Source organism: Suricata suricatta, chromosome 4, assembly GCF_006229205.1.
Source record: "Suricata suricatta isolate VVHF042 chromosome 4, meerkat_22Aug2017_6uvM2_HiC, whole genome shotgun sequence".
Taxonomy (NCBI): domain Eukaryota; kingdom Metazoa; phylum Chordata; class Mammalia; order Carnivora; family Herpestidae; genus Suricata; species Suricata suricatta.
In genome coordinates, this window is record NC_043703.1 from 114,190,130 (window position 1) to 114,206,465 (window position 16,336).

At 46.3% G+C, this 16,336-nt stretch overlaps 1 protein-coding gene across 1 annotated transcript in view; it reads right to left on the reverse strand.

The window, feature by feature from the left end:
• Positions 1–16,336, reverse strand: part of ADD2 (adducin 2) — a 103,317-nt gene that overhangs the window by 28,714 nt on the left and 58,267 nt on the right. Inside the window, exons 3-8 of the mRNA XM_029937561.1 lie at positions 13,108–13,324; positions 11,227–11,365; positions 4,791–4,942; positions 4,309–4,389; positions 1,742–1,891; positions 171–314 (exon numbers count right to left, since the gene is read on the reverse strand). Of these exons, the coding sequence (XP_029793421.1) occupies positions 171–314; positions 1,742–1,891; positions 4,309–4,389; positions 4,791–4,942; positions 11,227–11,365; positions 13,108–13,290 (849 nt within the window). The 5' untranslated portion in view covers positions 13,291–13,324. The remainder of the gene's footprint in view (positions 1–170; positions 315–1,741; positions 1,892–4,308; positions 4,390–4,790; positions 4,943–11,226; positions 11,366–13,107; positions 13,325–16,336) is intronic.

The window sequence follows — 16,336 nt, forward strand, 5'->3', positions numbered from 1 at the left end:
TGACTATATTTTGAGTGAGCACCAAAATCTCAGGGTAGTGGGAGATAATCTTATTTTACTTTTTCATTTATGTGCAACTTTGAAATGTTGTCCACTGAACACGTGTCACTCATGATGTAGGCTCTTGACAATCCTACCCCCCAGTGTCTTCCCGGCAGAGCTGAGCGAACCTTGCAGGTGGGTCCAAGGCACTTCTGCAGGCTGATTCGATCTGCTTCCTGCTCCATCCCACCATTGAAGTCGTAGTAGGCCATGTCCCCCACCAGCAGGGCATTGTGGGAGACAGGCAGGAGGCCACACTTCATGGCCGACACCTTCAGTGAGACAGCGGAATGGTTAGCACCTGCAGCTCCCCCAGCTCCTCTGTCACATCTGCCCTCTCTTCAGAGTGGCACAGCCAGGCTCTCCTCTGGGAACTCCTGGCAGAGGGAGCAAGCCCCCAACAAAGGCACTGCCCCTTGCCTCTGCTGCACCTGACTGGGGTCTGGCTTTCTGACTGCTTCCTCTGATGTCTTTCCAGATTCCCAAATCTTACCATTTTGATAGCAGCATGCCAATATACCACTTTCTAAAATTGCTACAGAGAATGCCCTTGAGAGAGCTGATAATGCTGCCCAGCCCCTGCTGTTCTCTCTTCCGAGGGCTCTGGGAAGAGGCTGGGGTGAAGCTGGATCCAGGGTCCTCTGGGATGGGCTGGTGGAAATCCTCAACCTTGAGGTCAGGACAGAAACAGGGAGGCTCACTGAGAAGCCCCATCTTACTCGGGATGGGGCAATAAGAGCACCAGGGAACAGGTTTGCAATCCATGCCCCACACCCTGGCCTTTCACTAAAAGCAAGGGGCATGGAGAGGTTTAGGAGAGCCTCTTGCCTTTATTCACTCATTCTGCCCCATCAGTAAGCCCAGGCTCTGCAGAAAGGGACACTCAGCACAAATATATCATTCAATCTTGGCACAAATTCTGAAAAACTTGAGTCCTCATAACTAGTGTGCTTCGTAGCAAAAACCCCAGGCCAGTGACAAGCCTGCTCTACCCCTGTAGGTATAAGGCCTGGAGGTCAGAAAGTGGGTTGAAGGTTGAGGAAACACCCAGAACTGGTTGGCTGTTGCCTTTCCAAGTGACACTGCAGTGTCTCAGGTACACATGGAGAAATGACCAGAGCCACTGAAAGGACAACCTGATACTTGAGGGTATTCCTTCTACTCTCTCCTGGTTTTCCTTGCTCCAATCCGCAGCTCTCAGCCTACCCTGGACTATGAGGAGTGGACAAGTCCAGGTTCCCACCATGTTATCTTTTATCAAGATCTCTCCTCACTAGAGCCGGGGCTGGGGTCTGGGCTGAGGGGTGGGCTGGGGGCTGCGCTGGGGACAGGCCAGTAGGACTGACCTGAACAGAAAGTCAAAAGATGCTGTCATCTGGGTAAGTGGTGCTTGTGTGTGTGTGCAGCAGGGTAGGGGATGCAGTAGAGCAAACACTGCACATTTTTACCTTATCTCCCCCAAGCCAAGACTTCTGTGCTCAGAAAAGTGGAGAGGATTAGTGTCCCCACATTCGGTCTTCCCTCTCCTCAGTTTGGCCTGAGTTCCAGGAAATCTTTCCAGAACTGTTTTTGAAAACGAGCCTGCCACTAGCTTAGGGGGCTGAGGTCTCTCCTCAGGGAGAACCTCACAGAAGCAGGTAGCAGGAGTCTGCCGCCAGCCTCGGGGTCTGAAATGCCGGCCTAAGGAGTGGACACTCACGGCTGCCGTGGCTGGCGTGTGCAGGTGGATGATGCAGCGCACGTCGGGTCTGGCTGCGTAGATGGCCGAGTGCAGACAGAAGCCCGTGGTATCCACTGGGAAGCAGCTGCTGCCCTTCTCCACCACCTCTCCCAGGATGTTCACCTTGATCTGGGCCAGCGAAGAAGAGACACTGATGGCTCCGTGGCGAGTCTGCCCGCACATGAGCCAGCACATGCCTCCCCACTGTGTTCAGGCATCCCAGCACACCAGGAGCTGGGGCAGGGCTTGGCGTTAGGAGAAAAAGAGACCTGGTTCCTGCCTTCATTGAGTACACAGGCCAACGGGCTACATGGGCAATTATGATTCAGCAGGAAAAACACCAGAGCAGAGTTTTTCAAACGTTACTGGGCATTAAGAGTCACGGGGAGATCCCATCAAAATGCAGATTCTGATTCAGTAGGCCAAGAATGGGGCCCAAGAGTCTACATTCCTGACAAGTTCCCAGGTGATACCCAGGCTGCTGGTCCACAAACCACAACTTGGGTAGAGGTGCTAGACCACAGTCACAGAATTCTCTAGAAACAGATGGGAGGAGTCTTTGATCCCAGTAAAAGAAGGAGATCAGAGAAGTCTTCCCAGAAGAAGTAACATCTGAGATGTTTTCTTTCTTTTTTTTTTTTTTTACTCTTTACTTTGAATTTTTAAACATCATACACGAAGGTAAAGAAAGAGACCAGTATAACAAATATCCATTTATTAATCACCCAAAAGCTAGGTCTTAAAGGACAGATAGAAACTAGTCATTGGTCTTATAATATAATCTGCTTTTGATGCCAAGAAGGTAGTAGGTGTCATGGCTAAAAATCACATATTTGTGTGATTCGTGTGTGTGTGTGCACGCACGCATGCACACAACTGCTGGTGGCTCTGGCTGGCCCTGCACACAGTCAGGCTGTGGAGTTCCCTGCTAACATAAACCATTTCACAGAATATCACCACTAAAGGTGGTTGTTGTGATACAGCAAGACAAAAGACTATTCCTTAATCATGCTTAAGCACAGACAAAAACGACCCTGTGCAAGTACAAACATGTCCACACCCCGTCCTGGCTAATGGGAAACATTGGAGCTTCTTTATCAATCAAAGGCAGCTCTGCCTCGCTCCATTCTCCCACTCCTCCCTCATAGAACTGCCCCTGTGCCTGGCAGTGCACCGTCCAAAACAGCACCCCCTTCTTAGGACCAGTCAGTTGTCCTCATGTCACTTCTCCTGCACACAGCTGGCAGGGTACAACTGCTACATGGAAACCTGGCCACATCACTCACCTGCTTACAGTGCTTCAGAGGCTCTGCATGTCCAGCAGAATAAAGCAAAAGCACCATAACCAGGCTTTTGGTGCCATTTATCACCTGGCCTCTGTCACCCTTCCAGCCTCCCCTCCAGACACCTAATACATGAGCCAGGCACAGCCACTCACTGTCTTTCCAAGTGCACCATGATCTGGTATGTGTCTGGCTTAGTGCGAACTGTCTTCCTGCTGAGGACACAGTTGCGTCTGCCCAGCCTCTCCCTGCTGCCCCTGTGTCTGCTTATCCTGTGGGTTCCTGGGGACTCAACTCCTTCACTAGCGGGTCACCCCAACTCCTCTGCCCCTCCTGCTGGGGCTCCCTAAGCTTCCTGCTGTATGAGAGCATTCTTCACTCTGAGCTTACTTGCCTGCTCCCCCACTAGGCCACGAATGCCTTAAAGGTGGAGCCTGTGCCACCTTGTGTCTTTGGTTCCAAATTGACTCAACCATGACCTTGTTAGGTGGTCCTGTGCAAGTCACTTACCTACCTGGGCACCAGCATCCTTCTCCTCCCCGTAAAGTGGCCTTGGCAGTCCTCATGGTCCTGTACTGCCCAAATACTCTGTGACTTTGTGAGGTGGCTCTTTTAAGTGCATGCCTGGACTCAACGTGTGAGTGTGTGTCAAGGCCGGCAGAGGCCTGGAGGTGGCGCCTTCTGGCCTTGGCTGTGCAGCACAGAAGCTGAAGCCCCTGCAACCACTGGGCCTCTTCTGCTTGTAAGACAGTCCTTTCTACTGCTTTCCTCCTCCCACCCAGGAATCTTTCCTGATCAAGACCAACTTCTGGAAGTCTCTTCCTACTACACCTAAAAGGAACAAGAGAACCAAAAGGGGTCCCAGAAGCTATCTCAAATATCTTCTAGCTAGAAGACCTACGCAGGTCTTGCAGAATGCTTGAGAGAAAATACTGGCTATTGTTTTAATATATCCCCCAGTAGAGGAAGGCCTCCTCACTCCCAGCCTTTGGGGCCCAATCCCAGGCACAGGAAGACCTCAGGTCCATCTCCTCCTCCTCCCTCCCCCCTCCTACTGTGCTTGCTGCCTGCACCTTGCATTTGGTCTCTTAGTTGGGTTGTGCTGTGGCTATTCTGCTTCAGGGCCATGTGTCTTCTCTGGCCCACCAGACTGCAGGCTCCACAAGGGACAGGACAACAGTAGCTAATCTGGAGATGACCTGTCACTGTGGGCTGCTGTGGTTTTAATAAGGAATAGGCAGCAAGATGCCAGACTATACTCACCAGGCTGGATGCGGTGACTTCACTACAAGAAACTCCCTTAGGGCTAATCAGGAAGTGATCCTGCTCCTTGCTGACTCTTAGCTGCAAGGAAGACACGTGTTGTCAGTGGCAAGGAGAGAAAGGGCTCATTTCCAAGGATGCTCTGCGGGAATTCCCTCTTCTTCTGAATCCACTGCGTCTATAACTTCCTCCCAGAAATGCTTATCTCCCTCCAGCACGTAAGAGATGAAGAGGACCCAGCCTTTATTTGGAACTGGGGCAATGGACCTACAAGAGGAATCTCCTGGTGATCAAGGGTAGCCCCAGAAATAGGATCCAAAAGTTCCTAGCTCCTTATCCAAAGAAGTGGCCATAGGTGACCACAGTGGTTAGAAACCTTGAAAGGGGTCAGTGCATGGCCATGCCAACAGGTAGGAGTTCTCCCTTCAGATTTTGTCAGGGCCACACACAGTGCCTACCCCACTCCAAGATGCTCTGCTCACCGTGACATAGGTATCACTCAGCTGGGCCCAGCCATAAAGGTCTAAGAGGCGGTATACGCTGCTAATCTTGCACCTCATGAGCCTCTCCCCCTTGGCCAGGTTCAAGGTGTCAGCTGTGTGGAGGTCATTGATGGGTGTCATCATGGAGACATCTGCAGGGAAACAGGGTGGGGACAGGGCGGCTCTCAGGGTCAGGGCTCCTGTCTGCCCCCCTTCCTTCCTTGCCCTAGTTCTCTCTAAATTCTCACTGGCACTACAACTACACTAGAAACTTCCGCAGGCAAGGAATTAAATATTCTTTGACTCTTACCCAGGGGGAAAACATCCGTAGAATGGATAGTTGTGCCCAAGTAAGTTTTCTGCTTATTCAAATAAAAATGGCATTGCTTTTGGTCAAAACTCATGGCAAGATTCAAACCACAGAATGAAGAGTTCTCAGAATGCTAAACCTACAATAAATCCTGAAGATGGACACTGAATAAGTTTCTGAGCAGAAATATGGATATATTTCATCAACTAGTTCTGATGAAGTTACTAATCATGAGACCTGCTATTATCATATTGTTTATACTGTACCATGTAATATAGCTTCTCCTCTGCTTTAGAAACAGGGAAAATTAGAAAGCCAAGTTAGGCAGGAAGTCAATTCTCCAACTCTTTCTGATAAGTCATAAACTTCCAGAAGTCAGTGTGGCTGGCTGAAGGCCTTCAGGCCTCAGGCAGGCCACATCTTTTCCCTTCTGGATGTGCAGTCCCTTGGTTACTTATGGTTCTTTCTGGGAATTTGGGGGAATGATTTGGAATGGCCCTAGAAGGTTTGAGAGTCCCATCCTCAGAGCACTAGGAGGTGATGTCCAGTCTATCCCATTAAAAATGATGACCGCTGCCTGCACGGCTCCAGAAGGCATAACAGGGTATCTGAGCACCAGAGGTTCCGATTAGTCAGTGTCTAGAAACCAATGAAAGAATCAATAGGAGAGGGTTCTGGCTTAAAATGATGTCTGGCTGGGAGCTTCCTGATGCTGCCTGTACCAGCATCCCAGTAAAAACTTTAATGGTTTAAAATGCCCTTTAGAAGCTTCCACCATCTCTGTAACCTTCCTACTACACAACGTGATATATGTCCTGTATCAGGTTTGCCAATAGTTGAAATGATGAGATGGTCTGCAGAAGTGAGGGTGGATCCGGTGTTGCTGGGCCTATGTAAAGCAAGCAGAACAAACCTTGAAACATCCCTTGTCAGGAATATGCCCCCAGAAAGCCTGTGACCACCAGAGGGATACCTCCAGGGCACGTGTCCAGTAACCACAGTTGACAAAGAAGTGGTCCAAAGGCTCAGTTGAACTGGCAAAAAGAACAATAACAAAATTCTAAAGTCAACAATTTCTAATTGGAATTGACCAGTCTGGGATCCTTTCTTTCTCTCTGTGCATTTCCTAGACAAGCAATTACCTCTTTACTTCCTCCCTAGCAGCAAGAAGGGAGGGATATCAAAACATAAGCCCCCTGCCCCAGACAAAGCCAGGCAAGGGTGGCTAGCCAAGATTTCTTGGAATCCTTCTCTTACAAATAACTATAGAGTTCCAGGGATGGCCAGGAGGCCAGAATAGATCTAAAAACATGCCATCACACCTTCCATGTCCTGTATCAGTGTCCCCCGCCCCCACTCCATGGAGCTTTGCTGTAAGGATTACCCCACCCATAGGCCCAGGGTTGGAGAAGAGACCAGAAGTCTCTACCGGCATCTCAGAACCCCTGCTCTCAGGGTTTTAAGAGAAAGAATGCTTGTTCTGAGCAGCCTCACAGAGGTTATGATGACTGAGTGCCAGGTTTATGACTTAGATATAACTAAGCCATTTATTCAAAGGACCTAAGAAAACACAGAAAAAGATGAAAACTCATTAACCCTTCTGGAAAAGCTAAGACTATTGCAAAAAAAAAAAAAAAAAAAAGAAGCCAAAATAAAAGCACAGAACCTACCACAAAGTTCTAAGGCAAATGGAGCTGGACAAAGACAAAAAGAACAACCTCTCTGTGCATGAATTCATGACTCTTGGAACCTCCTCTGTCTGCAATCCCTGGCTCAGATATGCTGGACATAGACTAATCAGGTTTTCAGGCATCCAACTGTCTTCCTGACATGCTGGCCAGTGAGGCAGAGAGAATGCTGGTCAGCTCTATTTCTCTCCCAGAAGAAAGAGGATAAGGCCAGAAACATGAAAATGATGAGAGAAAATAGGATAGTATGGGAGACCAAGACGAGAGAGCCAGCATACAGATAATCAGCATCGATACAACAGAAATTTCTGAACTGCAGAGGAAACCTGTGTAAATAAATTATAAGGATTTAGGATTTACTACATTCCAGAGGGAAAAGTGAGTAAAGAGAAAAAGCCTATAACTAATGCTTCCTGACACATTTCTGAAATACAAGGATAAGGAGAAAAAAATGCACAACATCTAGAAAAAAAAATTTGGGTTACCTACAAAGTAACAAAAAAAATAGGCTGTTTCAAATTTCTCGGCTACAGCAATAGATGCCAGAAGACAATACTACGGGAGGCTTACTAACAAACAACACTAAAATAAAGTGACATAAAGCAGATAAAAAGAAAAGGGTCGCCAAAACTATGCCCAGCAAATATAAACAAAAAATAAACAGAGATCATAACACTATTATCAAAGTAGAAATCAAGGAGAGCACATACTTTTGGAATATTCACCCTTGACAGCAAGAAGGGAGATATAACAAAAGCGTGAGGACCCCAGACAAAGCCACGCAGCAGGGGTGACTGTTGGGAGGCCCGCTGTGCACATCATCCTTTGTGAAATAAACCTATAATCCACAATGAAGCTATGGCTATAAAGAACACTTTTGCTTTGGATAACATTTCAGCAAGATACAAAGCAAAAGCCATCAGAAATACAAAGAGAAGTGAACAGTAATCAAATATACAGTGGAAGACCACACAAATCTCATGTTTTATAAAATCAAAAATAATAAACAAAGATACAGATTAACTACTATGCCCTAGAGATCTGTCTATATCTGCATATGACTTAAAAATGGTAGTAGGCCACAAAGAAAATCTCAATAAATCCCCAATATAGACATTAAATAGGCCACATTACCCAAGCACAATGCAATAAAACTAGACATTATCAACAAACCTTTAAAAAAAATACAAACTGAACAGCTTGGAAATGAGAAAGGACACTCCCATATAGTTCCTCGACTAAAATAAAATTAAAACAGCAATTGCAAACTATCTAGAAATTAACAATAAAGGAAACACTGTGTCAAAATTCATAAGACCAAACTTACATTCAGAGAAAAAAAGTCATAGCCTAAAATGTCTTTAATATGAATTAAAATGAAATGAAAATAAAGCATTACTTTTATTTTATTCCAGAAAAAATATAAATAGCAAAATAAACCAAAGAAAAGTTATGGAAAAGAATTAATTGATAGAAAAACAAAATCAATGAACTGAGAAACTAGAAAATTAGTAGAACTAATATATAGATTCAAGAATTGGCTTAGGTGATATCTGTGAATAAACTAACATCTGGATTGGCCATGAAATAGAAGTGGGCATACACAACACCAGGAATGAGAATGGGATGTCATCTCATTCACAACAGAAAGTTTAAATGAAAGATAATTTTGAGAATTTCCATGAAATGGATAATTTTTTTAAATATATGACCAAAATTTACTCAGGATGTAGCAAAATAAATTTTTTTAAAGACCCTACATGAAACTGAGGAAAAAAATGATATAAAAAATGTCACCTATCTAGATGGCTTTAGCAGTGAATAATAAATCTCCAAGAAAGAGAGATTTTCTATCTTATTTAAATTCCATCAGTACAGGGGCGCCTGTGTGGCTCATTTGATTGAGCATCCAACTCTTGATTTCAGCTCAGGTCATGATCCCAGAGTCCTGGGAGCAAGCCCTGTGTTCAGCTCCACACTGAGTGTGGAGCCTGTGTAAGATTCTCTGTCTATCCCTCAGCCCATCTCCTCCTCTCTAAAAAATACACACACACACACATATATATACACACACACACATATATATAATACACACACACACACACACACACACTCATATAAATTCCATCAGGACAAAGTAAAGTGCAGGGATCATCTGATTTACCTTATGAAACTATAGCCTTAAAAACAATACTAAATGAGGACTGCCCAAAAAGGGAACATCTGACCAATCTCATTTATGAATATGCAAAATCCTGAAAAAGTCTAGCAAATCAAATCTAGAAGAGTATTTTCAGAAGAATGCATCAAGACCAGCAATGATTGATTTCAGATATGAAAAAATAGTTCAATATTCAGAAATCTATTAATATAATTCATCACATCACTAGTTCAAAGAAAGGAAAATCAATAAATGCCCAAAATGCATTTTATAAAATCAACATCCATTTCTGAGAAGAACCCATATTGAACTAGAATAAAAAGATTTTCCTTAACATGATCATGAACTAAACTCTTCTGGTAAAGGATTTCTTTTAAAGTCAGAAACAAGACAAGAATGTTTATTCTCTATTATTAAACATTGTTCTGAGTGAGAGTTCTAATGAATATAGTGAGAAAACTGGAAAAAGAAAACAAAGGGTAAATGTTGAAATGAAGGATTCAAAATGACCATTATTTGCAGCTCATGTGATTGTTTTTAAATAGACAAAACCCAAGAGAATTAACTGAGAAACTATTAGAATTTAAGAGTGCAATAAAAAAAAAGAGGTGGTGGTGATGGTGGAGGGCACTTAAGGGGAAGAGCACTGGGTGTTGTATGGAAAACAATTTGACAATAAAATATTATGGAGGGAAAAAAATTAAAAAAATAATAAATAAAGAAGGAAAGAAAGAAAGAAAAAAAATAAGAGTGCAATAAGAAGCTACTTTTCGGGTACTGGCAAGCTTCTGATAAGACGCTACTGGTGACAGCTATAACCAGAAAGAAAACTGAGTGGAGAAAAAAAATCATTTAAAATAACAAAGTTACATAAAATTTCCAAGATAAATTTAACAAGAAATGAGAAGGGATTATATGAAAAGAACTACTAATTCTTGTTCAGTTAAGGCCCACTTGCTGAGAAGGGGATCATACAACAGGGAGAAGAAGGCTAGAGCTCTGCAAGGCTGGCCTAGCTGTTGAAGGGGCATAAGCCTGACCTGAGGGCCTAGTGGTGCTGACACACAAAGGGAGACCGGTGTGGCCAAAGTCCCAGAGCTGGGGAAATTTGGCATTATGCATTAACATCTTCAAAACATGCAAATATTTTAATCCAGCAATTCTACTTCCAGCAATCTGTCTTTAGAAAATAGTAATAGAATAAATAAAAAATTTTACTGCGCTGTCGTTCACAACAGCAAAAAATTGTAAACAACCTAAAAATCTAACACTGGGAAATTGGTTAAATGAACTGTGGCATACTCAGCCATGCCGTAGCATCCACACACCTCCACCAAACATTGTAGTACAGAACCATGTTTTGTTACATGAAAAATTAGTCAGGATATGTTAAGTTATCAAATTTGCATGTATAATGTGATTCCGTTTTTGTTTTCCTAATTTATTTATGTTAAGAGAAAAAAGCTGGAAGGATATACACCAAAATATAGATAATAGTCATTTCTTGGTTGTAAGAACACAGTACAGTGAATTTTATATCTCTTTCTTGAATTATTTTCCTAATTTTCAATCATACTCTTGTATTTATGTTTGTTTCTTAAAGGTTGTGGGCAGAACTTCAGAGACTAGGAAAGTAGTTTCATGCCCAGCCCTGGCTGCTGTGGCTCTTGTCTATGGTGTCAAGTTAGTCTGTCCAGTGTGACACTGAGACACTGGCTTAAATGGCCTCCTCTCGTCCCCACGACCCCATCTGCAAGGGAGTGGCTCCAGTAGATTGAGGAAAGAGCAGCCTGAGTCAGGGGTGGCTACTAGAACATGAGGGTTTTTCTTAGGTTCTGTATCTGTAAATAGAGTAACAGGGAGCAGAATCCTCACTCCCCACTCCTGGGTGCTCAAGCAGAGGCCATGTAAGGGACTTGGAGCTGCAAAGCTCTTCCCTTATGCACTTATGAAGGGGCCTGGAAGAGTGTCACATAGAGGCTGCCCTGCCTCTCACAGCAGTGACACCATGTCATTCTGTCCCTTCCCCCAGCAGAACGAGCAAGAAGTTTTCCTGTAAGTCATCCTCCCCCTTCTATTTCTGGGCATCAGGAAGAATTCTCCTGTGAGTCTTTAAATCCAGCAGCCTCAGAAGCAGAGCCAGGTACCTTTTTGGCTGCTCCCCCAGGTCTGCAAACCCAGTCGCACCACTCACTCTGTAGCCTGGCAACCAACCCTCTCTTCCCCGCCCCATTTCCTCCACCTCTGCTCCTGGCAGTTACCCAGCTCCCCACGTACTCATGGAAGATGTCGGGAAGACTGCGTGGGAGGTGCTGGCCATGAAGTCCGCGATCTGCCGCAGGGCCCAGATGTTAGAGGAATTGTTTCCCTTCTTCATCTGCTCCTGGATGAGGCCTTCTAGCTCCTCCCTGAAAGACTGAAGCAGACCCCAAGGCACTGGTCCCCCCAGTGTGTCTCATGCGGGAGACTGAGGGCCCCTCTTCCAAGTACCCACTGCTATCCCCTGGGTCAACTAGGCCAGGGCCACACATGGGATTCCTGGACCCCAGAGGACACTGGGAATTCCACAGGTGCCTCAGGAGACCCCCACCCCCCAAATTGCTGTTTGGGAAGCAAAAAGATGTCCCCTGCTGTGTTCCTTTTCTCCTATGAGCAGTAATCCAGATTCCAGGTCCCTCCCGGGTCTAAGTGATAGTCAAGACACTCTCCCCATAACCCCCTCAGACTTCCCCTACCTAGCACTATCAGATGTGGCAGGGATTCACTTTAGTAATTAAGAGACATTTTAAAAAGCAGAACTGAATGAAAAACTGTGCCATTGTCCCTGTCCAGTAGGCATGCCTATGGCTCTTCTAGGCCTCAGTTTCCTTATATATGGAAGGATTTGCTGTCCTCCTTGTAGCTTCCACTTCTGATGTCCTAGAACTCTAAGCCTGGCTTTTCAGACCATAATAAGGCATGCCTGTCCACCAGGTGGCAGCAGGGAACATGCAGGAGGAAATAGGTATTGCTGAGTCTATAAGAGGACAGAAGAAACATGACCTCTTCCTGTCCCATTTCTTGCCTGAGAATAGAGTCCTATCCATTCAGGCCCCAAAACTTGGGTTGGTACTAACTCTGCCACTTCTACCACACCTGTCACTTTCCTAGTCAGCCACCCATTAGAGTTTTCCCATCATCTCAGTGCTTTTAGTACCTGCCATATTCCTCCAGGCTCCTCACATAGTTACTGTCACCAAAACCTCAGGCCCATTATCTCAGTGCTGCTCTGTGAGTCCTGAGCATTCACTGTGTGCTCTCAACCAGCCCACTACGTACCCTGGCCCTCCAAAGCCCAGTGGGGACTGAGGCAGATGCCATCCCAGCAGGCACCTGGAGATGCCAGCTCTATCCTGAGCTTCCCAAGCCTTAGGATCATGCATTGTTTCCTGAGGACCTCCCAGCTCTTATGCCCTCAGCCTCCCATTCCACAATGCTCTGCCCACCCCCGCCCCCAACCTGCATCAGCCTCCCACTTCAGTGGCCCATTATATCCATGCTTTGTTCTTCTCAATGTACCACTTGTTGAAGGATAAGCTCTGTGTCCATGCCATGCAGATACCAACTGACCTCAAGTCTGGGGCCATGGTAGGGTGATCATGACCTGCCCTCCCTTCCCGGCCCATATCCCTCTGTACCCTCCACTCTTTCCACCTCCTGGGTCTTGCAGAATCTCTTCACCTATACCCATGGTGTCAACCTTCTTGCCCCGACAGCGAGTTCTTTGTGGTGTTCAAAAATGGGAGGCCCAAGCCTTCCATGCAGCACCGCCCCCCCCCCCGCTGGCCTCTGGTTTACACAAACATGCTGGTTAGTTCATTTTTATAGCTTTTGGGGAACACTGGAAACTGAGGCAGGGCTCCTGTCTTTCAGATCCACCCCCTCCCAGCAGCAAGCCAAATCATCTGCACATAAATCCGGTTTTGCCACCCACCAGTGACTAGGGACAAAATTAAACACAGGACCAGGCCCGTCTTGCTCAGCGAGCTTAAAATTGCTACAACGCTGAGCAAGTAGAAAAGGAGTTCTTTATCTTTCAAGTTCACCCAGATGAACAGCAGTTCCCCGCTCCTCTCCCTCCTCCTCCTCTCCCACCCGCCTGGGGCAGACCTCACTCACAGGGCTCTCCAGGATCATGGTGACACGCTTCTTCTGCTCCATCAGGTTGAAGTCCTGCCGCAGATCCGCAGCGCGGCTGCGAAGGCGCAAGTATTCGGGGTCGTCTTCAGAAAAGCGCTCGAAGTACTGCTGCCCCTGAGGGGGTGGCGGGGAGGTAGCCTCGGGGACAGTCTCTTCACTCATTGCCCTGGTGGGTTTACAATCCACTCCTGGAAGCCTACAGAGAAGGGAAGAGCGTTCTCCCAGTCCTAGTACAGTCTCCTAAAACGGGCTGGATTCACACGCTGGAGGCGGCTGTCCGCAGGAGGGTGTAAGCCCAGCAGTGGTTTGGGTGGCGTGCGCCGACTGCCGCCCTTCCATAGGGGGCGCTAACACATCATCGCACCAAGCGAATATATGGCACAGGCTCAGGCGTCCACCACCCCTCCCTCACTAACTGGCCAGGCTTAAACTCCCACACCCCCGTGTAAGTGGACAGTTCGGAATCCAGCATGACCTGCACTCCTTTGAGAGCATTTTTATGATGCCTATCTATATAGTGTAAAGCTATGTACTAGGAATTAGTACTTACTAAAGTACTATATCTAGACCTGATCCCAGGCATGAGGGCAAGGGCAGCCTTAGGAGAGTTGGACTGGGACCCCTTTTTTTCTACTCAAGCATATTTTTGTAAGGCCTGATGGTGAATATAGGAATGTCTTCTCTTACTATTTTGGAGCCCTTCTGAAGAAGCAGGCTGCAGTTTCAGCGTCTACCTCCCAGCTCTGGGACTTTGGCCACACCGGTCTCCCTTTGTGTGTCAGCACCACTAGGCCCTCAAGTCAGGCTTATGCCCCTTCAACAGCTAGGCCAGCCTTGCAGAGCTCTAGCCTTCTTCTCCCTGTTGTATGATCCCCTTCTCAGCAAGTGGGCCTTAACTGAACAAGAATTAGTTTCTGAATGTGAGTAGAGAGTTGGCAACAAAAGAGCATTACAGGGGATCAGGACACTGGCTCTCATCCTTAACCTGCCCCTCCCTCACTCTACATTCATACGCTCACATCTACATCCCATGAGGAGCTGGAATGCTCTCTTGTTCTCTCAGAGCACTCCTGCCTCTTCATTCTGATCTGTTCTTCCCCTTTGGCCCATTCTGTTAGCCCAAACCCTGACCTTCATTACAGCCAGCAGCTCATTCACAAGAAGCCTTGCTGACAGCCAGTAAAGCATATTCTTCTTGTCCATGAGCTGTATGTGACTTCTTCTTCCATCTTCTGTCAGACCTCTACCCTCCACCTTACAGTTCCTCTGAGTGGGGCAGGTGGGATGAAATATTAGGTTACAGGAGAAGTGGGAATCCACCCCATCAGACCAGAACACTCAGGTGATCTTTCTTCATTTCCCTCTTCCTTCCTTCCTCCCTCCCTCTCTGCCTGCCTTCCTTCCTTCCTCCCTCCCTCTCTTCCTTTCTTTCTTCATTTTTCCCCTTTTGGGGAACAGCAAGTAGCAAGGTCAAGGGAGGGCATATGTGCAGAGTCCCTTAGCTGATTGCCTGCAGTTCTTAAACTTGGGTGCATGTTGGAATCTGCTGGAGAATTTAAAAAATACTGATATCAAGGATTTTCATGTTATTAGTCTGGACATCAGGATTTTTAAAAGCACCCTGGGTGATTTCTAATAGGCAGCCAGGGTTAAAATACCACTGGCTAGATATTAATAGTTATACCACATAATGGAAGGCATCCATTCCAGGTGTTGGGTGTTTAGCATGCCAGCCAAAGATGGCACAAAGCCTCATCTTCTAACACTATTGCCAGGTGCCACTTCCCATGCCTATCCAGATACCATCCTCCAATCCCAGTTACCGCCTGCCACTATACACTTGACTTGGGACAGCAAGAGTGCTCCAAATGCCACCACAATCTGCTCTTGCAAGTTTGCCAAACCATGACATCTCCTCTTCTTTCACTGATTAATCATTTCCTTATGAATGCCCTCACCAGATCTCCCCTGACCTGCACCATGCCTACCGGTCCAGAAGATGAGGTATTTGCCTGCAAATGATGGATTATAATGGCAGCATCTTCTGGAAGTGGCAGCCAAAAAAACCCCCAAAAAGCAAAAAGCATTCTCTAAAGAAAGATTTGAAACAGATTTGCCAGGAAGCTAGAATGGCTAAGGTTGTACTTAGTAACATTCAAGCTAGATTCTTCATCTAAGTAGAGAAATGATTGAGTCCACCAAGAATGTTTCTGGTAGAATTAGCTATGGACTAGAAATCAGAGTCTGCAGTATCACCCCCATTGTGTCATTCTTGAGGTGCATAGGCTTGGGCAAGTGGTAATTTCCCTCTTTGGATCCAGAATGAATGCTGGGGCCCCTTCCAGCTCTATACTATATGGAGAAAGACAGATTTGTGTAGAGAGGCAGAAGGATGGAGGATATGGGTTTCTGGAGCAAGAGACCTTCTTCCTGCATTCCCATATCCCCCATTCCCCTGGGGCCTCTCCTTTAAGCCAAATACCCAAAGAGAAACATCTGCAAAGAATACACATGACCTATGGACATTTGCCCTGTAGGTTCGAATCAATGCCTTGAGCATGGGGTGAGTTAAAAGTACTTCACCTCCATCATGCTCTCAGACAACCTCATCCCTGAAACTTGGGCAGCAATAAGGGATTGCAAGGACAAAGACAATGGGAGTGCATCAGAGCCGTGCAGACATGCAGTTACCACTCAAATTCTCCTGGGCAGACAGCACTGCAGAGATTTTTCCAGAGGCACTGCACCACCCTTTTTAATTCTCTTTGGCATTTTTGTAGCCCCAATCTTTGATGTTATTTTTAATACAAAACAAGTAGCCTCCCAATGGGTACAATGGATTCGCACGTTGGGATGAGTTCTCTGTGTTCCTTATGACTCCAGTTTCCATCAGCTCTAGAGCCACTGAACTCTCAGCTTCTCTGGGATTGGGATCACTTTGGCCAGCACAGCTACTACTGAGCCTTCCTGGCTTAAATCCTTTCTGTTTTGGCAGGAAAAGGCTGACCCTCTTTCCTTCCCTTTGGAGTGGCTGCATTCCCAGGAATGGGTCTGTAAAGGCTTGGAGTAGCATTTTCCTCCCTGAAGCATAAGGAAGTAAAAAGTTCAGGTCCTACTGGACAGGAGCCCATACCACTATACCCCTAGACCTACCCTCACTTCTCAGAGCCCATCCCCAGAAGGTTCAGAGATGCTCCAGTGGGACTGG